This window comes from Phascolarctos cinereus, unplaced genomic scaffold (assembly GCF_003287225.1).
Source record: "Phascolarctos cinereus isolate Bilbo 61053 unplaced genomic scaffold, phaCin_HiC Scaffold_1;HRSCAF=81, whole genome shotgun sequence".
Classification (NCBI taxonomy): domain Eukaryota; kingdom Metazoa; phylum Chordata; class Mammalia; order Diprotodontia; family Phascolarctidae; genus Phascolarctos; species Phascolarctos cinereus.
In genome coordinates, this window is record NW_027555514.1 from 145,011,058 (window position 1) to 145,036,171 (window position 25,114).

Sequence of the window (25,114 nt, forward strand, 5' to 3'; positions counted from 1 at the left end):
ATCCCCAATGAGAGATCATCTTTTCTTCATCTGGAAACCTTAGGATGGAGAGCTCACCATTTCATGAGATAGTGCAGTCAACTTTTGGACAGACTGAAAATTTTGAATTTTGTTGTTAGACAAGTCAATCAATCCATGTTCTAGTTCAAATGGCAAAGTTCAGAAAATTATGTCATGAAAGAGACATGAATGTGAAGTGAAGCAAGATTTATTGCAAGGATACATAGGACCAGGTTTCAGTAGACAGCCCCATCAACAGTGAGTGCAGTTCACTTTGGACCCTAGACTGGTATCCTGTACAGCTGAGCATCATTCCATTTGCCATATTTCTAACTACTAGGGCTGTGGTGATGCATCATCAGTATTTAAGTGCATAGAAGTATCAGGATGACAAACCTAAGTATTATTCAAGGCTTTCCCTTTGAGGGGAGAGGTTTTATAACCCTCTGGAGTTAGACGAAAAATGCTGACTCAGATGGATTCTTTCACCAAGGTAGTATAATTAGGTAGTATAGTGAATAGAGCACTGGTCTTCAATCAGGAAGATTTGAGTTCAGATTTTGCTTCAAGACACTAGCCATGTAATCCTGGGCAAGTTATAGCCTCTTTCAGCCTCAGTTTCCTTGTTTGTGAAATATGGATAATAATAGTATCTACCCGTTAAGGTTGCTGTAAGGATCAAATGAGTTAACATATTTAAAGTGCTTTGAAAACCCTGAAGTTCTATATAAATTTCTAGATTAAAAATATATACATACATATATTAATGTGTTATAGTTATATATATATATATATGCATGCATATATAAAGATTTTTGTCATAAGCAATTAATCACGAAGCATTCATCAAGTACTGATTGTGTGCCAGGCGCTGGATATACAAAAAGAAAACAAAAAAGATTTCTTGATGTCAAGGAGCTTATATGCTAATTGAGATATCCCATATAGAAATAGGTATATTCAGAATGTGTGTGTGTGTGTGTGTATATGTATAATAGATCAAAGTTAACCTTAGAGGATGAGACAATAGCAGCTATGGGAATAGGAAAAGACCTCCAGAAGATGGCATTTGAGCTGAGTCTTGAAAAATGAAAGAAAACAAGATAAAAGAATAGAACGGAACAATGTCTCTGAGCTAGGGACTTAATCATTGTTCTGAGACAACCTCATGGGAATATTTATTAAAAGAGAGAGGCAGAGTCTGGAGGAAGTTGTCCATACCTGCCTCATCTCAAATGGAAAAGCCAAGAGTTGAGGAAAGCTAATTCTTAGGAAACTGAAAATTGAGTAGACAAGTAAAAATCGCATATGAATATGTCACTATCATATAAAGAGTCAAATGAAATTAATCTAAAATTTCAGCAGTTTCACAGGCAATAATATGGCTGTTGATCTGCTTGGTTAGGAAGTATCATGTTCTTCTTTTCCCCTCTACAAAATGTTGAACTCATATGTTTCTTTGAAATTTCTACCCATTGCTCTTCTCCCTTTGGGGCCACATAGATCAAATTAATTTAAAATACATAGCCATCATGTTTCCTCCTCCCCCTGCCCCAGAAATCCGAAGTCTACTCCAAGATAAATATTTCAGTTCCTTCAATTAATTCTTTCATATGACATATCTAAACCCTTCACCAATTCACTCATCAATATCCTTGCTGAATTGTGGCATCAAGAACTCAACACAATCTGAGCAGGACAGAGTCTAGTAGGCCTATTACTTCCCTCCTTGTGAACCCTGTACATCTTTTAATATTGATTAGGTTTATTGACTGCTATATCGCACTGTGGACTCGTATTGAACTTTCACTCCACAAAACTTCCTAGGATCTTTTTCAGATAAGTTCCTGGTTTGCTATAACATCTTCATCTTGTCCTTGAGATGTTGATTTTTTAATCCTATGATTTGAAATATGAAGTTTAATAACCAAATTTTGAAAAATCTAATCAAAAAGAAAAATATACTTCATAAAACCATATTTTTATCTATCTTTTCCCTTGATTAATATTTGCCCATTTCTTGTCTTAATTCTTTTGATTCACATGAGCTAGCAGGATGCTTACTGTACCTAGTGAAAGTACAGGCAAACAGTACCTCACTTATAACTTATCAGTGTGTTATTGATGTTTTTAGTGATGCAGTTCTAAAATAAAAAAGGATTTAGCCCAGAGAGCCTATTTCAAGCCAGAATGGTGTCAGGAAGTTTTGTTAGGTTTATCGTCTTAGTTTGGAGGATGCACAGTAAGCAAAGGTCACCTCCAAGAGGGTCCATTACCTGAAACCAGATAGGATATTTGAAAAGCATTGTTGCTATGTGGGAGGCAGCAGAATTGCTGGGTCAAAGTTTTATAACTCTTAGGCATTATTCCAGATTGCTCTCCAAAATGGTTGAATCAATTCACAGTTCCATCAACAGAAATTTGTGTCCCAGTTTTTCTACATTCCCTTCAGTGTTTGTCATTTTCTCTTTTATCATTTTAGACCATCCGATAGGTGTGAGATTATATCTCAAAGTTGTTTTAATTTGCATTTCTCTAATCAATAATGATTTAGAGCATTTTTTCATATGATTAAATATAGCTTTGATTTCTTCCTCCAGAAATTGCCTGTTCATATCCTTTGGCCATTTATCAATTGGAGAATGACACATATTCTTATAAATTTGAGAAAGTTCTCTATATATTTAAGATAAGAGACCTTTATCCAAGGAACTGTTGATAAAAATGTTTTCCCAATTTTCTGCTTTTCTTCAAATCTTAGCTACATTGGTTTTATTTGTACAAAACCTTTTTAATTTAATGTAATCAAAATTAGCCATTTTACATCTTACAATGTTCTCTATCTCTTATTTATTCATAAATTCTTCTCTTGTCTCTAAGTCTGATAGTTGATATGTTCCATGTTCTAATTTACTTATGATATCTCCCCTTATTTCTAGGTCATGTATCCATTTTGACCTTATTGTAATAAATGATATAAAATGTTGATGTATATCCAATTTCTGCCAGACTGTTATCTATTTTTCCCAATTTTTACCAAATAACTTGCTTTTTTAACCAAAAGCTTAAATCTTTACATTTGTCCAACCGAAGGTTTTTGTAACAATTTACTACTGTGTGATGTATGTCTCCTGTGTTCTAATGATCAATCTTTCAATTTCTTAGCCAGTACCAGTGCTCAATAATTTTTAAAAGCTAGAGAATTTTGTAGCGTAAAGTGTTAGATGTAGATTCAGTAAGTTGTCGGTTCAGTTCTGACCTTTGACACTTAGTAGAATATTCCTCACTCCTCATTAGAGTGAGAATACTGATATCTATAATACCTAATTCACAAGGCTGTCTTAAGTGAAGGAAATAATCTATATAAAATGCTTTGAAAACTTTAAAGTAGTCTCTAAATGTCAGTTAATGTTAATTAATCCCCATTACCAACAGCCCCCAAACCTGTGTCTCAGAGAACATGAGTCAGAAATTAATAATGGATACATCTGTATTCTCTAGGAAGGACTTTTCCCACTTTGTTCTTATTGGTACATCACAAAATTAGTCCTCCATTCTTTGGAAATAATTGGTTTCCACTCACTGTAGAATGCAATTCAAACTAGGGAGATATTCAAGGTAATAAGTACACATTTCTATAACACTTTAAGGTTTATAGGTTGATTTTTTCATAACACTCTGAGATACAAGTGTTAAAATTCCCATTTTACAGATGAGGAAAGTGAGACATTGATAGTAAGTGACTTTCACAGGATTACATGTTATAACTGTCAGAGCTGAGATTCAAACTTGAGTCCTCTGACTCTACAACTATTGTTCTTTAAACTATGCATTTCTTCTGTTATTTTATGGGCAAATTTCTGCCACTTCTGTGGAGTTTGTCCCTCCTTTTAAATGTTTCTTCTTGGAATTTGTTTAATTGTACTTCTTCACCTTTTACTTTCTATACTTTTCTGTTTCTTCCCTTTCACTTCTCTCTTGGTGTTTTATATGACATGAGAGGTGACCTTTGTATCTTGCTCTCAAAAACATGAACTTACGTAAAAAAAGCTCATATCTTGCCCATGTCACTTAATTTTTCTTTTCCTTTTATATTATATAGTCAACCCTTCTGTCATCAAAGTAGGCTGTCAGAGTACAGAAAGACACATGAGAGATTTTTTTTTATGAATCCTAACACAGAGTGGGGGGGGGGATCAGTTCTGCCCATGCTATGTACAAGATACAAAACCTACCATATCTGCATGTGTCCTTACATATGAAGACAATGCTACTGAATCACCCCTATTAGGGCATGTGTTTTTAGCTGATTCTCTCTCTCTCCCTCCCTACCTCTCTTTCTCCCCCTCTCCCTCTCTTCTTCTTTCCCTCCATCTCCCTCTCTCTCCTCTCTTCTTTTTTTCTTCTCCTCTTTCTCCTCTCTCTCCCCCTCTTTCTCTCTCTCTCTGTCTCTCTGTCTCTTTCTCTATCTCTGTGTCTCTGTCTCTCTCTCTCTCTCTCTCTGTCTCTCTCTCTCTCTCTCTCTCTCTCTCTCTCTCTTTCTCTCCTCTCCCTCTCCCTCCTCTCAGGCAGTTCACAGATTAATGCAGGAGATGACATGAAAACAACTATCTGCCAATGAAATATATACAGCATAAATTGTAGATAACCAACAGAGAAGGCAGTAGTATTAAGAGGGCTATTGCAGAAGGTAGGATTGTAGCTGAGACTTGAAGGAATGCAGGGAACCCAGGAGATGGAAATGAGTGGGGAGAGAACTAGCACAGGACACAGCCAGTAAAAAATCAATGAGATGGAAAATGGAATTTCTTGTGGAAAGAACAGCAAGGAGGTGAGTGTCACTGGATTGCAGATTATGTTGAAGGGAGTAAAGTGTAAGAAAGCTGGAAAGGTAGAAAGGGGCCAGGTTATGAAAGGTTTTAAAAGCCAAACAGCATTTCATACTGGGAGGTAAAGGGGACAGAGTTAATTGCCCCAGATAAGAATAAAGCCTGGAATCTTGACCTCATTAGCATAATTTTCTAGTCAATTACGCTAACGAAACACAGCCATCACCCCATTCAGGACCTACTGCCTAGAAAAAAAGGCATAGTCCAGACCTTGCTCTGAGCCACTTAACGGCAGCAATATAGTTGTGTACTTCAAGTTGATCATAGCCTCTTCCGTGCTCAAACGTTTTCTTCTCCTAAAACATAGATGAGAATACTAAGAGGGCAATAGAAGGTGGCCCTTCTTTCCATATTCAACAATGGGAGTATGGAAGAGGAAGGAGCTAATTAAATCCTCTAGACTTTCCTAGGCAATTCAGCTGTTTGTATGACTTTTAGAGCCATAAAGGACCTCTGCATCATCTGGCCCAACTCCTTCATTTTATAGAGGGGAAAATGAGTCCCAGAGAGTGGAAAAGACTTGCCTAAGGTCACACACTGAATCAGTGGCAGAACTATGGTTCAAACTGAGGTCCTATTACTCTAAATCCAGTGTGATTTTATTTTTAGTGTAAACTAATAACAAAGTGATTTGAAACTATATTGTTTTGGTTTGAAGAAGGTATTAAAATTGAAGAGAATTTATTATTTTGATCAATGAGAAAAGTAGAGATTTTCCCTACAGAAAATATATATAAACTTATAGAAATTGTTTTATAGGGTTCAAGACCTGTAATTTTATCGGTGTTTGAAACTCCAGGTGTGAAAGCACCTTCAGTCCAGTATGTGACAGAGGCAGAAGTTGAATCCAGGCCTTCTGACCTCCAAAGCCAGACCTCTTTTCTACTGTAACACATTGCTTCTCTTTCATGAAAGCAGGACTTGTTTTTCACTCAGAGGTAAAAAGTTTGAAGGAAAAAGCATTATGGGATAAGGACAGGAGTAAGGTACTAAATTAGCTTACAGGAACTCATTCTGGATTTTATATGATACCATCCATGGCATAGTGGAAAAATGCTAAAAATTTGCAAACTTGAAAAAAAATGATAAAAGTTGGAGGGCAAAAATGGCTTCTAGTTTCATGTTTTCAATAAAAAAATATTGATTTTTGGATTTCAATATCTTGTCAGTCATTTAAGACACAAACAGTGTAGTCAGAACAGAATTTAATTCTAGGTTCTGCCAATTTATTAGCTACATTACTGAATCACATCAATTTAAACTCTGAATCTTCAGATTCCCATTTATCTGAAAAATGGCAGCCTCCCTCAGAGGGTCATTGTGAAGATGTGTGTGTTGAGTACTTTATAAGAAGAAAAACACTATATAAGTGCTATTGTCATTATTATAGTTATTTTTTAAATTTTATTTTCTTGTAACGGACTGGTGGCTTCTTTGGTATAGAGAATTCCTGGTGAGGAACTTCTTCTACCAATGGAGAACAGCATTTTCTCTGAAATTTGTGGTCTTCATGGCCTTGGGAACCAAAAGGTGACATGGCTTGCTCAGGATCACATAGCCAATGTCTATCTCCTAATTATGATTTGTACAAAAATACTTTGTACAAAAATAAAGTCAATAAGATAGAACTCTTAACCAAGGTAAAACAAAGCTGACTTTACTTCCTTTGCTGTATAACTCTTTTTAACTCAAAATCAAAGCTCAGAATTGATTTATTCACACTGCTTTCTTCATATTTGCTATTTCAAATATGACTTGAGATAGTTCAGAAATATGCTAACATTAAAAAATACTATTGCTTTGTCTACATAATGTGTAGGGCAGCTGCTAGGTGGCCCCAGTGGATAGAGTTTCAAGCCTGGAGTCAGTATATTTCTCTTCCTAAATTCAAATTGGCCACAGACACTAGCTGCGTGATCCTAGGCAAGTCACTTAACCCTTTTTGCATCAGTTTGCTCCTCTGTAAAATGAGCTGGAGAAGGAATTGGCAATCCACTCCAGTATCTTTTCCAGGAAAACTCCAAATGGGGTCCCAAAGAGTCAGACATGACTGAAAAACAACTGGACAATATAATATAAATGTTTATTTTTATTGTTATTATTAGAATTATTAAATTGTTTATATATGTATATAATGGGAATATATATTTATAAAAACATTTTATTTGTGTGAATATATTTCATATTTTATTTTCTTCAGGCATGTAGACACAAATGATACATCTGTGTACTTAAATGTATACTTAGGATTTGCAATACACAAATTATTACAAAGCCCCACTAAAAAAACTTTGTGCCCCAATTCCACTGTCAGTATCTGTTTTTATGAGACATGAATAGCCTGAGAGTGTTTTGCACTATTTCTCATTGTTCAAGTTTACTGATAAATGAATTTCCCATCCCAACTAATATACTGAAAATAAGAAGCAATGTGAACTTTAAGAATAGGGTGATAACCTAGTTTTTCCTTTAATAGAATAGAATTATTATAAAAATATAGAATAACATATATGCAATAAACATCATTTCTCCAAGGATCTTTAAAGAAAAATATGAGGTTAAATAAATGTTTTAAATGCACTAAAATTGGAATATTTGAATTAGTGTATAGCTATGAGATCTTTATATCATATATTCCATTCTTTTTTTTCATTCAAATACGTATCTTTTAAAAAGGACAAATGATCTTTTCTTTTCAAACATGTTCATGTTGTACATGGCCCATTTTCTCTGACAATGATTTAGTGTGTCATGTGGTACTTTCTTTAATCATTCAACCATTAAGCTGCATTGGTGGCAGAGTTCTTGTTATTTCTAGGGTAAATATAGCCTGTGGCTGATCAGAATTCCAGAATCTCATGATAATTGCTCTGACCTTTATCTAGGATTAAGTGTATTCATAGCATTTTACCAAGTTTATAACTAAAGATTTCTTTATCTTTCTTGTGTATAATGTTTGTCTTTAAATGATGCACAGCTCTGTCAATATTTCTATATGTTTCTATTTCCTTTTATGGACACTGGATGCTTTAGCTTTTGAACTGAGTATCAGGAACTTGTTAAGTTAGGAGGGGACAAATACACATAACATGAACAAGATTATCAGGCAATTGTCTCATGCTGTATTTCTGGAGAATTCTCTATGGTGACAGCATGATGGTAGCCACGTTGCAGGAGTACTTCATTGCTCAATAGTACAATGCTGTACCACTGAAATTAAACAAATTACCCTCTTATACAACTCTCAAGTTAAATTTTCACCCCACAAGGCTCTACTCCTATAGATGGTTGGAAATTGAATGTTAACTTCTTGAGGGAAAAAGCTATCCTGAGAAATTATTTCCTTTTAGTCTTTTCATATCCTATATTCAGTTGAGGGACACTGAAGGAATGACGTAACATCTCTTGACCTCAGTTGAAAATCAACCTTGTGCAAATCTTAGCTCCTTCAAGCACCTGTGTCAAGATGGCAGAATAAAAAGAGCCATACTTGGAATTACCTTGACCTTTTCTGGGTTCCGTGTTTTGATTAGCTAGCCATTCTACTCATATCCCATTTGCAGACTCATTGTGAAGGGCTTGAATGGCAAACCAGCAAAATATAGAATATTGAAAAGGTCAGTGTGATTTAGCCCATAACCATAAAGCTGAAAATATGTGAAAACTCATTTGTGTACCTCATGCCCACAAACAAGGACTGTGATAAGAATAGGAAATCATTCTAATTAACCAACTTCTATTCCATTCAGAATACTTTATTAAGGAAGTCACACCCCAAATGATCTTTTGACCTCTTATCTATACAAAATTAGCAAATGATAGACATAGTTTATAAGGTGAAACGAGAAGCACAGATGTTTTAGTAGCAATTCAAGAAAGATTTTTTAAAAATGAATGAACAGGTTTTTTAGTTCTTGGTTTGATTTGTAAACTCATGTAGATGAACCATTTAATGATTCAAAGCTCCCAATGTAAATGAGAATTAATTGTACAGCTATAAAACTCACCTGAAAGCAACTTCCTTTGCTTATTTTTTTATATTCTATAGCATAGCTGCCAATCAGATGGGAATGCCATTTATTTTCATGGAACCGAAGGCAGTGAGTTCAATTTTGCTACTACCCGAGATGTAGATCTTTCTACTGAGGATGTCCAGGAGCAGTGGTCAGAAGAGTTTGAGGAGCTACCCACAGGGTAAGTAATTGTGTTTTGTAGCCCATGTTATAATATGTACTTTGTGCAACATTTGTCAAGAAAAAAAAAATTTAACCTAAGAATTAGAAGTAATCCAAATGGACATGATTTTAGTGCAGTGAACTTTGAAAAAGCCCCTGAAAAAGAACTTTAGCAGTGATACATTGATAATTTTAGTTTTCAAAAGGTAGATGGTTTATACCATTCCTAATCTTTTTGTTATATAACTATGCCTCTATACATATGAGAAAAAACAGAATTGTAAATTTTCTTTAAAACATGTTAACTACTGTTTAAAGTGGAAATAATTCATTATTTTAGTAACCTGAAGCTGTATCTCAATAAAATTAACTTTTTTTTGGAGTAAAATTTTTTTTTACTGTTTTGGTAATATTTTTTCTTTTGTTTTATTCAGACGCTCAAATGTATGCTGGTTCAAAGGAAAGAATATAGTCTTTAAATATTGTAGCCTGACTCAGTTGTATAAGACTTGGCTTGTTAAAATCATTTTTTGACTGAAATTTGTCTTTAAAAACCTTATAGATGAGAGTAAAATTTGAGTGAGGATTAAGGAGAGAAGAACTGAGAGATAATTTTCTTTATTGATTGCCCTGACATGTGTCACTTGCCCTGACATGTGTCACTTAAACAGCTTCAACTTGAATAGAATTTGCAAAAGTCCACATTGGCAGGATTATTAGCAGGGCCAACATTAATATGATAATAAGAGGTAAAATTTGGCATATATTTCTTTTTGTTGTTGTTTTAACATTTATTTATTCATTTATTTATAGTTTTCAACATTCACTTTTATAAGATTTTGAATTTTAAATTTTCTCCCCCTTCTTCCCATCCTCCCTACCCAAGATGGAGTGCAATCAGATATAGGTTATACATGTACAATCATATTATACATATTTCCACATTAGTCATGTTGTAAAGAAGAATTAGAACCAAAGGGAAAAACCACAAGAAAGAAGAAACGAAAAAAGAGAAAACAGTGTGCTACAATCTGCATTTCAGACTCCATAGTTCTTTCTCTGGATGTGGATAGCAATTTCCAGCATGAATCTTTTGGAATTGTCTTAGATCCTTGCATTGCTAAGAATTGCTAAGTCTATCAAAGTTGGTCATCATACAATGTTGCTGTTGCTGTGTACAATGTTTTTCTGGTTCTGCTCACTTTACTTAGCATCAGTTCATGCAGGTCTTTCCAGGTTTTTCTGGCGTTTATTTATAATATCTTAATAGCTTCCTAGGTCCCTTCTGGTTACTTTTTCAACAAATGCATTAATCAGGTGCTGAGGTAGTTGCACTACAGATTATGTTGTTTGGTATTTGAATAGACACTTAAAATTAATGTTATGTAATTTCATAGCAAAGATATTATTTACAATAAAATGTAATTTTGATTTTAATATTGATCCTTTTTTCTCAGTGAAACTCAATGTGCCTGATATACTTTTCTTCCTCACAATAGACTATGTAAAGGAAGTAAAACTTAACATGTCCAAAAAAAAAAACCCAAACCCAAAAAAACCTTGCTAATATCACTGAGGCCTTAAGAATGCAAGAAATTTTAGGTCAGACCAGTAGCTCACCCAGGTCAATCAATGAGTGATTTTTACTCTAAGGCAGGGGTGGGGAACCTGCACCCTCAAGGCCACAAGTGGCCCTCTAGGTCCTCAAGTGTGGCCCTTTGACTGAATCAAATTTGGGGCCACATGTGGCCTAGAGGCCACAGGTTCCCTACCCCATTTTAAGGGACACTTGATAAAATTGTAATTCTTCTCTGTAACTCAGACTAATACAGGAATCAATATGGTAGTAGAATTACATGTTTAAAAACATTTTAGAAAATACATAAATTTGGGGCTGCTAGGTGGCGCAGTGGATAGAGCACCGGCCCTGAAGTCAAGAGGACCTGAGTTCAAATCCGGCCTCAGAGCAAACACTTGACACTTACTAGCTATGTGACTTTGGGCAAGTCACTTAACCTCAATTGCCTTAAAAAAAATACATAAATATCTGAATATTTAGCCATCACAAATAGACTGGGTCAGGGTCATAATAAGGAGGCTAACAAACCTGAATTGAGAAATTAGTCACCTTTATAGAATTATAGAATCTCAGCATTTGAAGTAACTTTAAAGACCACTTAGTTCCAGTACTATATGAAACATGGCTCTTCTCCCACATCCTGGATAAGTGATCATCCATCCTTTGCCTGAAGCCCTCCAGGGCCAAGGAGCTGCTTTCATTGACAAGCACTAGATACTTCGAAGGATAACATTTCAACCAGCTCTAATTGTTAGGAAGTCCTTCCATGCATCAGGCTGAAATCAGGCAGTCTTCTTGTAACTTCCATCCATTGGTACTGAACTGACATTATGTCTTATCTAACAAGAATATGGACTGTGAATACAAAAAAAAAAACCCTAAACTACACATCCAATTAAACCTCAGTAAAAGTAGAGCACTCTCCTCATCTTTCCTGCCTTTGTACTTGAAGGATGGACCTCTCTATTAGTGTATTAACCATTACTGTAGACTTCTGTCCCTCTTCTGGCTTTTAGAACCATCCCTAGAAAAGAAATATGTGTTTATGTAGTGTTTTAAGGTTTAAAAATAATTGCTAGTATTTATGTGCCATTAAATTTTGCAGCGTGCTTTATCCTCATGAACATCCTAGGAGGTATTCCCCTTTATAAATGAGGGTAAGAATGATCCATTGACTTGTGCAGAGTTGGACAGCTCTGAGTACCTGAGTTAAGATTTAAAATGAGGGCTTCCTGACTCAAAGTTAAGCTTCCTGTCCATTACACCATCTAGCTGCCAACAAAGCATTTTCCTGGTAAACTTTTGAGGTAGATGGTGTATTTTTGTCTCCATTTTACAAATGAGAAAATGGAGGGACAGCTCACTGACTCAGCTAGGATCAAGGATCATAAAATCATAGTTTAAGGGGTAAAAGACTTTCAAGGTCATCAAATGCAGATGAGAACCTGAGGTCCAGAGAGAGTCAAAATGCTCGTAAGGGTCGGAGGTGGGTACTTGAAGTATCTGAAGGGCACTGCAAACCCAGGTCTTACTTAAACCCAGAACTCTGCCTAACACTCATCATTTATGCTTTCTCACACAGCAATAATGGTTTCTAATGATGATGATAATATGGGCCTTGATAATTTAACTTTTTTTTCCATTCCTCCCCTTATTATTTAGAGTAAAGAAGGAAGGAGAGAAGGGGTGCTGTTGTAATCAATTTTATCTCAGCTTCTGAAAGCATCCCACTGCTAGATTAATTTGAAGCATTTTATTTTGTGTGTTGACAGAAAGGAAGATATTAGGAATTCTGGTCGTGAATATCCTGCTGCATTCTTAGTTTTCCTCCCCAAGTTTATTGAGCATTTGTCTCATTCCATTCCCTAGCCACCACCACCCACATAGACAATCTCTCATTATAAACTCATCAGTAAACCTGATCCAGCAGAAACACCATCCGCGTCTGCTGAATTGTTTTCTGAATATACGAGAGAGTTACCAAATGGAGACTTGGTGATTTTACAACTAACTTCGTGGTCATTTTTGCCTCTTTTTATCACTTCTCTACTCCTAGGATTTGCTGAAGTGAAGAGGGGTTGGGGCGGGGTTAGTATGTGGAGCTAGGTGGCATAGTGGACAGAGTGCCATGTCTGGAGTCAGGAAGATCTGAAGTTCAAATCAAACTAGCTGTGTGACCCTGAACAGGTCACTTAACCCTGTTTGCCTCAGTTTCCTTATCTGTAGATGAGCTAGAGAAGGAAATGGCAAAGCATTCCAGTATCTTTGCTAAGAAAACCCCAAATGAGGTCATGAAGAGTCAGGCAGGAGTGAACAAAAACACATGGTGGGGGTATAAACTGTCAATCTCAAATGCTATTAATAAAAGTATTTGAATGGCAGTTTCAAAAGCAGTGAGAAAAAACTACTGGGATCACAGAAAAATTTCATTGGCAGTTATACAGTTTTGTTGGTTAAAGTGCAAAGCCTTTGGTGTATGCACTAGTTCATTGTCAATGACTGCTTAAAATTACAGTGTACAGTGTAGATATCCAGGTGGGAAGAGGGTGAATAAATTCTTCATGTGAACTGCAATGTGAAATGAAGCTGTTGGTTCATCTAAACATGTCCCATATGGAACTTCATTATGTTTATTTTTAAAAGTGGAATTAATTTTTAAATTTTTTTCAAAAAAAATATTTGTTATCTCACCTTTGAGGAAACTTCAATTAGATACATGATAATCTATGTGTGTGTTTCTGAACTCTGGCTTCAACTTATACCAACATCTTCTAGTCAGTAGCTACCATATCTCAACCAGCTGAGACTGTCTCTTTAGAGAGAAAAAATATATTTTATAAAAAACAAAGCAAATTGCTGTTAAATGGATTTTTCTATACTTGTTTTTCGGGCTAAGTGTAAAACTTGAATTGTTTTATAATTCAAGCTATTTGATCTGTTTTTGAAAATTATTTACTCTATAGGTTTAATATGCTATTTTTAAAAGGTATTTTAATTAAAAGATTATTAGATGAGGGAAATATATCTAGTTGCTAGCCATATATAGATAGATAGATATTTATATATATATATATGTATATATATATATGCAAGTGATAAGTATATAACATAAACTCCTTTGATTTTTAGATAGGATTTTTCCATCCATTAGAGAATTTAAAGGGCACTATAGATGATTTGATACATTGAAATTATGCTACATGGTCCCTATTTAAATTGAACACTGCATTCTTGTAATGTGGCACATGACATATTTCTCAACCACTACTTGTTTTTCTACTTTCATATGCGTTTAGTTTGAATGGAACCCACAAAGCAGGCCATCCAAGCTTTAGAATACAAAATACTGCATCCCAAATAAGAACACCTTCCTGCTTATTTTCACTATACTGATAAAAAAAAATGAGAACCACTTTTAAAATCCTGAAAGAATGGTTTAAGCCCTGAGGATTTGCTACTGTTCTCATAGGCAGCATGACTTAAGAATGGGCAGTGATAAAAATTTTGAATGAAGACTTACAGGTAGCCCGATGAAGGCTGCAGGTGCTTCAGTGCTCTTACCCACCCTTTCAGCTCTCCTGCGCTTTTCATTGTCCGCCCTTTCACTCTGTGATTTCCTGAAGGGTCTGGATATGCTGGAAAAGTCTGTTCCTCTTGTGCCTTTGCTCTTTCTCTAACCTTGCAAGACATCGAAATTCAGCCTGTGGAATGTAAGTGGTTGTTACTATGTGTAGTTTTGTTCTGCAGCACTGTGAGCAAAATGGTAGTGACAGAAAAGTGGATCGACAACCCTAAAAGTAAGTTTAAAGCATGCACAGAGAAGCTTGGAAAGCTTCATGATATTTTGACTGTTTCCCCAAAGTCAGGACTGCTTAGCTTGTGGGTGATGGTACTACAACATGGAACCAGTTACAAGTTAAATCTAACAGGCCAATTATTAGGTTAAGCTATATAATCGCTGGTTGATTTTGAGACGTGATTTTTTTTTTGGAAAAGGCAACATATTACTGTGGCAAGTGGGCTAGACTAGGAGGCAGAATTATAATAATTAATACTAGTAATTAACATTTCTATAGTGCTATAAGGTTTGTAAAATACCTTATATGTGTTATCATATTTGATTCTCACAACAGTACTGTGAGGTAGGTGCCATTATCATACTCAGTTTACAGATGGGGAAACAGACACTGAGAGATTAACTGACTTGCCTAAAGTCATAGACCTACTAAGGATCAGAGGGAAGACTCAAACTCAGGTCTTCTTGATTCCATATTTGATGCTCCATCTACCACCTAGCTACCTTAACTAAAAATCAATCAACAATAATTTAGTGAATGTCTTCTGTATCCCAGGCACTGTATTAGGCACTAGAAAGACAAAAGAGAAATGCAACAGCCCTAACTTCAAGTCAAGTCAACAAGGATTACTAAAACACCTACTAAGAGCCAGGCACTATGAGTTTATATTCTATCAAGGGAGCAACATGTACCTATATAATGTGTGTCTGAGTGTATGTGTGTAAATGCACATATACAAATGTGTTATATATATATATATATATATATATATATATATATATATATATATATATATATTTTTATACATGGACACACACATGTGTATATAAATGCAAGGTCATTACTGGAAAAGGGAGGTATGATAGTTGAGGCTATCAGGAAAAGCCTCATGTAGAAGATCATGTTTGACCTGACCCTTGAGGGAAACTAGGGATTCTAAGACACCTGGATTTGTGTCCCCTCTGAGACACTTATTAGCTACGTTACCTTAATCAAGTTACTTCTCTGGAAGTCTCAGTTCCTTCATCTATCAAATAGGGATAATAATTCTCAAGCCATTTATTTCATGGTGCATAATAAAAAAAAATCCTTTCTTGCAATATTGGCAAAATGGAAAGAGACTGGATTTGAAATCAGAAGACCTGGGTTTGAATCCTTGTTCTGTTGTTTACTTCCTATGTATAAACTTAGGCAAATTAGTTAACCTTGGGCCTATAAAATGAGTGGGCAGACTAGATGGTCTTTATATCCTAAGGCATTTTTCCAAAGTTTTAACAATCTTAGTAACCTAGGGAAAATGAGTTCATGTATGCAGGAGACCCTGGGTCCTGACTGCCCTGATGCAAATGCTTTCTCCTATTTTATAAAATACAATATTCTTAGTGCACTATGAAAGTTAGGTGGCCCAGTGGATAAAGTGCTGGGCCTTGAGTCAGCAAAATTCATTTTCCTAAATTCAAATCTAGCCTGAGACACTTATTAGCTGTGTGACTCTGGTCAAGTCACTTAGCTCTGTTTGCCTCAGTTTCCTCATTTGTAAAATGAACTGGAGAAGAAAATAGAAAACTAGTCCAGTATTTCTGCCAAGAAAATTCCAGATGGGGTCATGAAGAGTTGAGCACAAGTCAAATAACTGAACAACAACAAATGAAAATTGGTGAAATGTACCCTGAAGGCATCGATGGGAAGAGTGACCTAGATAATGATCTATGTTAATGTTAATTAACATTAATTAATGTTAATGTTAAAATATAAACTTTAAACAGTTAAGCATAGCAGCATTTTACAAAATACAATCAATAGTAATCATATTTGATTATTAGTTATATTTCAGTGTTCAATCTTTGTCAATCTTTATGGTTACATTTTCAAGCCTTTCTCTATAGTTTGTAAATCTGAGAACTATAAAATCATTGTTATGAAGCCATAACATGCAAAATTGGTTTTTGTAACTTAGTTCATTATGTTTCCATTCAATAATTCTAAATAACAAATTGGAGAGGCTGTATACAGGTACCTATAAATCCTTATTAACTAGGATCGAGATGAATGCATGTTGTTTATTGCCTCTTAATCTTTCTTATCTTTTCTGTTCTGCTTGATATTCCTATTTAACTTAACATCTTTTAAAAAATACCTCATTGCACATATTATCCTTTTATAGCATCTCATTGGGTGGTTTTCCTGTAAATGCTTGAATGACAGATGGTATTAGTATCCTTACATTATCTATTAATGAAATACTATAGTCAGTTCCATGTATTCCTTATCTAATTTTTAGCATTTTAAACATTGTAATTTAAATAAAATTGAGAGGGGAGGAAGAAGTTTGAAAAACAATATGTGCAATACTGTGTCCCAAATGTTCTCCATAGATCATGTAGTTAGCTGTTCTTTATTTTATATACATTCATCATAGAGCTAACATTCTACCAAAAGATACAAACTTGTGTCTTTTCTAAGACACTCTCATGTTACCTTAGCTATGTTGTTGGGTTGGTTTGTTTTTTTTTAAACCGGATGTGGGATTTCACTTTGAACAATTTTTTTTTTAGTAACCCTAATTATTCCCTAAGAACATGTGATTCTGTCTATTCCTAGATGATCTCTGATCAGCATTGAATACTCTAGAAAATGTTTATCATTCATAAGGACCTTCTGGAGACAACATAGTATATATATATTTATATTTATATGGGGAAAGAACACTAGACTTGGAGTCAGAAAACCTGGAGCCTAGCTCTAGTTCCACCAGTTACTTGCTGTGTTACACTGTTCGAGTCATTAACCCTATGTGAGCTGTTTTTACTTACCTATGAAATGAATGTTTTAATAACTTACCTATATTCATGAGGGATGAAATGAAACCATGTACTAAGTCCTCTGTTTATTTTTTATTTTTTACAAAACCCTTTGTAAATATTGCAGGCCAATATAAATGTGAACATGAAAATGGTGGTATTTTGGCAAAATCTTTATTTCAGGGTTCTTAACCTGGAGTCTGTGAACTTATGCCTTTATTATTTTGATAGCTGTATTTCAGTGTAACTGGTTTCTCTTGAGATCATGTTATTATTTTATGCATCTGAAAACATTCTGAGAAAAGATCCATATAATTGAGTTAATACGCAAATATATCTTAAGCACTTACTATGTGCTAGGCACTGTGCTAAGATTGAGGAATACAAAGAAAGACAAAAATATTGCCCCTGCCCTCAAGGAGCTCATATTATGATGGGGACTGTAACATTCAAACAACTATGTATATAGTAAGGTCCCTGAATTCGGTGAAGCCATAGCATATACTCAAATTCTTATTATTTAAAGTTATAATTATATAAATGCCTTAATTGATTCCAGGGCAATGGTAATATGCAATGTGAATTTAAATATTGGGAATTCATTTTTTTGCACTGATAATCAGGCCCCAGCTATACATTGAGGATATATACAGTGTGAATAAGAGGCAGTCCCAAAGGGAAAGCAATAGCATTAGGGGAACTGGGAAAGATCTCTTGAAGAAGGTGGGATTTGAACTGAGTCTTAAAGGAAGCCAGGAATCCATGACACACATAAAAAGGTCAGAACGCTGCTTTATTTGGTAGGAATAGTCAAGTATATTGAGACACAGATCTGCTGTCTGTGCTGATATTTTCTTTCTTTGTAAAATATAATTAAAACAATGGATATTGCTTATTATAATAAGCCATCAATCAACAAGCATTTGTTAAGAATCTCTCCTGTGAGGGAATAACATACACACTCAATTGGGCATGGAAATCTATCTTACCCTACAGGAAAATAAGGGGGGGTAGAGGACAAGAGAGCAGGGGGATGATAGAGGGGAGGGCAGATTGGGGGAGGGGGTAATCAGAAGCAAACATTTCTAAGGAGGGACAGGGTCAAAAGACAGAATAGAATAAATGGGGGGCAGGGTAGGATTAAGGGAAATATACTGCCTCAACTTGTTTACATCGCCTTGAACTACGTGCTGTTTTACTAATTATATATGGTCTCAAAGAGTGTAGACAGCATTTCAAAAATTTTGTTTCAACCATTCTCTGACTCTATAGCTGTGTTTCTGTACTTAAACACTGAAAATCTGGGGACAAAAACCATTCTACCTTGAATACCATCAAAATATGTCTGTAAATTAACAGTAATTTGTTGGCAAATTATGCCATTAGCATGTCCTTGATAATATTCATGGTGCTATTTACCTGAGGAACTGCAGGGTTGATAATTAATAACTGTTCTGAATATATAATGAACAAAGTTCTTAAAACCTCAGTGGTAAAGGTTATGAATCCCTTAATGCTGCTTCTTGGCAATAAGAATATTTTAATGTTTTTCTGTTACAGGGTGTGGAGTTGAAAAACAAAAGTTTATTGGAGGAAGAATCCTAATAAGTCGCTAATGTGTTCTCAGAAAGCATTTATAAGACATTGTCTAATTAAATTCATAATACTGAAGAATATGACTCAGGGACAGGCCTAGACTTCAGACATTAATTAGGAATCATATATTATTAGGAGAAGTGAAAGAAGGAAAAGTACATTCTTAGGAAACAGGAAAATTCAATCAATCCCAAAGATTTCTTCTTAAGGGATGCTTATTAATTATATTAGCAAACATGGTGATTTATAAATAATTAATCTAGCAAATTATCACAGTCCTCTTTCATTTTCATCTTAGATGATGTGACTTGAGGCGATAGATCACAGGTGCACCTCAACTGATAATGATATGTGCCTCCAGATCCTAGGTCATAGCTTAGCTTGTTGGTTTAATGATATTTAGTGCCATTTATGTCAACCTCAGTAGGGAGCAAAATCTCATTTAAATATCTGCCCCATATCTCCCATATCCAGACTTTCTTTTTTTCTTCTCAATCTATAAATGAGAATACCCTTGCAGGCTGGATTTGTGGGATCTCAGACTCACAAGCTGCCTCCCCACCAGGCTGCTTGCAGCCCCCTCAAGGTACATTATACAGCCTGTTGTCCTTTTTTCAGAAGAATATGTAATCGGATTAGCCAGCCTTTGTAAATGGGAAGGAAGATTTAGATCTTTATAGAACAAATAGACAAGTATTACAAACTTAAGCCAAACATGAAATTTGAGCTTCAGAGTGCTCTGATTTGGTATAGGCCATTCCGAACTTTCTATGTTCAGTGTAGATATACAGCAGGGATCCTTTATGAAACATAATTGAGCAACAAAATAGCCAGGTAAATGTATAAGTTTAAAATAGAAACTATTCAGAGAGCAAATGAATAGATTAAATGATAGACCTGCATTTTTAAAATTCAAAATTAAAATAAAATAAGTAAATTTTTAACTTGGAGGCTTTGTTGGTAAAGAGGAAAAGGTAGTATTATTTCACTGCAGATTGTACTGACCTTTCTCTGTGACCCAATTTTTTTCTTAAACTAGTAGATAGCAAATTTAGAGCATATAGGGTGAGTCTTTAGATGACAATTATAATTGGCTTTGGACCAGTGAAAGTTGAGTAAATACAGACATAAATACTACCTACTTATGGCAGAGGAGACAGCAGAATGAGGAAGCCCCTCTCTACTAGAGATTTGTTTGTTTACAATTAATAAAAAAGTTGAAAGAGCTAGGACTTCATCTGTTACGTGACTTTGTTGTTTCATTTAACAAGTTGCTGGGCTTTTCCTTTCAGCTCTCTTGAAAACAAGAAGCTGCAATGGTGTGGTTTCTAGAGAGCCAGTTGAAACCAGGAGTATCTAAGTTATAGTCCTGTCTCGAACACATACTGGCTGTGTGACCCTGAGTAAATCATTTAATCTCTCAGTGCAGAAACATCCAACTCTTTGTGACCCCATTTCTTGGCAAAGATCCTCCAGCTCATTTTACAGATGAGGAAACTGAGGCAAACAGGGTTAAGTGACTTGCCCAAAGTCACACAGCTAGTAAGTATCTGAAGCAAGATTTGAACTCAGGCAGATGAGTCTTCCTGGCTCCAGGCCCAGGATCTATCCACTGCTCCACCTAGCCGTCCTCAGTGTTCTCAGCAACTCTGAAATTCTAAATTACAGAGAAAGTGTCAAATTTCATGGGTAGAGTTTCCTCTCGCAGGAGTTCCATATATCAGTGGAATCACAGTTCTAGTGCCTAGCCTTTCTTGCAGTTAGGATAAGCAATGTACCTTTCCAACTATAGTTCACATTAATGTCCCTTCAAATAGGATTACCAACCATACCCCAAACTGTCATTCTGTCTCCTGTTTCAGTGTATCTGCAGAAGCCCTCCTCTGGGCATTGTAAAGTGCATGTCTTCCTCTCAGGATCCTTATCTGCATTTTAGGCTCAGCCCTGGTGCTCTTCTTCCTTTGAAGCCTTTTCTGATTCTGATCCTCTCAAAAATAGGAAGTGATAGCAGCTGATTTGTATTTACTTATCTGCGTGCATATTATATCTCCACCCCCACCTCAGTTCCTAGATTCGAGGACCTGGAAGAAAGCAAATGTCTGAGTTGGTTTGTTGGGCACAGGACCATGCCCAGGGAGAGGACTTAATAAAGATTTTGAATTCAATTGAATTGAGACTTGACCTCAGGTGCAAGTGTTTCTTCTCAACCCTCCCTTTAATATTTATGGGAAAAAATGTACAGTATGCAAATATTTGTATTTCAGTAACAGAAACCAGCAAAATAGAAAATTCCCATAGGAGAAGCTTTTCAAGCTGCACAACTCTAAGTGATCTCTTCCTCTTGGAAATTCTTATACCACCCTGAATCTCTCCTAGGCATTTACTGTATTTTTAATGTTTATAAAGGCAGTTTGGTCTAAGTCTAGGAGTGGGGAACCTTCGGCCTGGAGGCTACATGTGACCTCAAGGCTGCAGGTTCCCCACCCCTGGTATAGTCAATAAAGTGTTGGACTAGGAGTCTGGAAGCACTGGGTTCAAATTCAGTTTCTAAATTTACTAGCTGTCCTGGGGGAAATCATTTAATGTTTCTCTGAGACAACTTCCAGATATTATTTCTTGTTGCCTTGTTGGAAGAAACTCCTGCTCTTCAATTCCCTACATTAAAGAAATCATTCCCACATAATTTGCATTTTAATTATTTATATGTTTCTTAATTATTTGTATTATTTATATATTTAAATTTCTTAAGGACAGAAAATGTGGCTTAATTCTTTTTCATATCCATAATATAGCATATTATGAGTTTTTAACTCAATCTGTAATCTTTCATTAATATTATAGTAATTCCCAGAGAACAAATACCTTATGCCAATGTAGATCAATCAAGGAACATTTATTATCACTGTGCTCCAGGCACTGTGCTAATTCCTGCAGATACAGAGGAAAAAAAGCAAAAAGTGTTCCTGCCTCCATGAAACTTTCATTTCAACATAGGATATTAATTAGGACATACAAGATACATTTTATGTAGATTGGAGGTAATCTTAGAGGGGAATGCACCAAAATCTGGGGAAAGTAGAAAAGGCCTCCTGAAAGAACTGGTACCTGACCTGAGCCTTAAAAAGATTCTAAGAGATAAGAGTGCAGGAGAGAGAGCATTACAGGGATGGGGGCATCCAGGAGAAAAGCACAGAAGTGAGAAATGGAGAATTGTGGGTGAGAAACAGCAAGTAAGCCACTATAGCTGGACCATAGAGAAGGATACTATATAAGTAGCCTGAAAAGGTAGAAAGGAGCCAGGTATGAAGATCTTTAAATAGTAAGTAAGTAAGTAATAATAGTAAGAAGATGTTGGAGCTTACTGAGGGGGAGGTAAAGGGGAATATTGTTGAATTTATAATTTTGCAACTGAGTTGAAGATCAATTGGATTAGGCAGAGACTGAAGGCAGGAAGTCTAATTAGAAGGATTTTGTAACAATCCAGGAGAGAGAATCAGTGACTGAAGCAAAGTGGTGACTGTATGAGTAGAGAGTAAGAGATATATGTGAGAGATATTGCAGAAATTTGGCAAGTGATCATATGTGTGAGATGGGCAAGAGAAGAGTTGAGGTTGCCAATATAGTAAAATGGAGGTACCCTTGACAGAAACTGGGATGTTTAGAATAGGACAGGCATGTTGTAGTCAGCTCCTGCCAATCCAATTGTTAAATCTTAAGCATAAATGTTTACACTTTGGAAATCAGCAAATGTTGCAAATTGAAAAATTCCTTCATTGTTTTCTGGATTAGTTAGACTTAAGAAAGTTATGAAAAAAATGTTAATGATGCAGATTAAACCTGAAGGGGGGGGAGGGAGGGAAGAAAAGAAAGAAATTTACATAACTTTATCATACATTTTAAAGGAATAGCAAGTTGTACATAATTGATTTGTAATTTCATGTGCAATCATCTTTTTTTTTATTCTGCTATGTTAAAGAAATGCTTGTTTTATTTCATAAATCTTTTTTTAAAAAAAGGTATCTTGCATTCAGAAAACCAGTTATCAAACATTTTGCTGCATACTATTAGAATAGGACTATGTTGGGCCGGGGAAATGGGGGGAGAGAAGAGAACGAATTCTATTTTGACGTGTTGAATTTTTAAAATCTATGAGACATCCCAATTAAAAAAATGTTTTTAATAAGAAGATATTGATGCAAGAGTGGAAATTAGGGAAGAGAGAAGGACTGGGTAAGCAAATTTGGGAATCATATGTATAGAGATGATGATTGAACTAATGAGAGAGTACAGAGAGAAAAGAGAAGAGGGCCTGAGATAAGCTTTCTGTGGCACCCACAATTAGTGGGCATTAATTACATGGATGAGGACCTAGCAAAGAAGACAGAGGAACTGTCAGACAGGTAAGAGGAGAACCTCAGAGAGGAGAGATTATTTAGGAAGAAAAAGCAGTAATTGGCATCAAATACTGCAGAGAGGTTAAAAAATACTAATGATTATCACTTATCTAGAGTTTAAAGGATTGCAAAGTGGTTTACAAATATTATTTTATCCTCACAACATCCCTAGAAGGTAAATGTTGTTTTTGTTCCCACTTTACACATTAGGAAGCTAAGACAGAGGTTAAGTGACTTACCTAGGTTACACAGCTACTGAATGTCTGAGACTGAATTTAAACTCGGGTCTTCCTAACTCTAGGTCTAGCATTCTATCCACTGTGACAGCTCGTTGGTTCTGAAGGATGAGAATTGTGAAAAAGGTAATTATGATGTCACTAGTAACTTTGAAGAAAGCCATTCAACTAAATAATGAGATCAGAAGCCAGAACAAAGAGGGTTTAGAAGAGAAAGGAAGTGGAAGTAGAAACATCAAGTGAAATTGGCATTTCCAAGGAATTTTGCTGAAATGGGGAAAAGAGGTATAGAATTATTTGGCAGGTATGGTAGTATCTAGAGAGGGCAACTTATAGCCCCTGGGGGGTGGTGTCTGGGGTATTGAGAGGTTAAGTGATTCGCCCAAGGTCAAAGACAGTTTGTTAGAGATGAAGCCATCCTGACTCCAAGGCTGACACTCTCTTTACTATACACTTCCTTTCATCATTCCCAGTAAGTGCTTAAATTAATTTTTTAATTGAAGAAATTATTTGAGAAAACTATTTTTAACATTGAAAATAAGAGTTCAACCAACCTTGCCTTACTGGTTTCCTGATATGAGGATGTCCCTACATGCAATTATGTTATTTAGAGCATCCTAGAATCTTGAGAAATAAGAGAGGTCAACAACTCTAACCTTTAGAGTTCATTAACAAGTTATACTCTTTCATTTATAGATGAGAAAACTGAGCCCAGTTAATTTTATTACAATGGGAATTTCAGGAATTGGTATTTAAAGACCTGATCTCAAATCCTGCTTTGTTGTTACTACCTATCTTACTTTGGGAAAATCACTTAACCATCTTCTGCCTGAGATTCTTTATCTGGAAAATGAAAGGGATGATCTTGATAACCTCTATGGCCCCTTCCACCTCTAAATAGATGATCTTATGATCCAAAGTAACTTGCCCAGGGTCAATTACCCAATTAAAAGCACCCTCAAAACTAAAACAGAAGTCTCCTAAATCCCAGTTGAGTTTTAGGTCTGTCATAGCACCATTGTGCTGTAAAATATCCTAATTTATGTAATGATGGGTGTATAATAATCAACTTGACTTGAATTTTTAGTACACTTCAAAGTCACGTTATTTCAAGAGTAGGTATTTCCTCAAGATGAATTTTTTTGCTTATAAGTTTCCTTTCCTTATTGCTCACTAAGGAAAGCTTCCTAGCTCCCGTAACCTTTAGAAACATTTGTGTTTCCAAGGAATGCAATTTTGTTTATGATTTTTTAATCAGCCATGAGTAACAGGAGGAACAATAAAAACTGATTTTTGAAGCAAAGAGTAGCTCTACCCAATTTCTAAATAGTCTGTGAAACATAAAATGGGTCTGTGGCAGTGTTTCCAAATATATTTTATGTAAACCAATCCTCAAAAGTTATTAAGATATAAAACTAAAAATTAAGGGACAAAGGTTACCAACCCTGTCCCTCAGCTGTGCCTTCTATTTTCCTATATGCCATTTTATCTTTTTCATTTTTAAAAATACCCTAAAAAAGTCCAATACCTAGAAAGAGAAATAATCTGCATCATTTATAAGACCAGTTTCTTTTGTGGATCACTAGGCTGAGTGTTTTAATTGGGATAAATGGAGCATAGAAAAGACCAATGAACCAGTGTGCATTT

General features: G+C 35.5%; 1 protein-coding gene across 2 annotated transcripts in view; it reads left to right on the forward strand.

Annotated features, from left to right (window-relative positions):
- The window catches only part of RELN (reelin), a 548,072-nt gene that overhangs the window by 305,637 nt on the left and 217,321 nt on the right, over positions 1-25,114 (forward strand). For both annotated transcript variants that reach the window (XM_020984542.2, XM_020984544.2), the window contains exon 11: positions 8,938-9,083. In XM_020984542.2, coding sequence (XP_020840201.1) covers positions 8,938-9,083 — 146 coding nt within the window. The remainder of the gene's footprint in view (positions 1-8,937; positions 9,084-25,114) is intronic.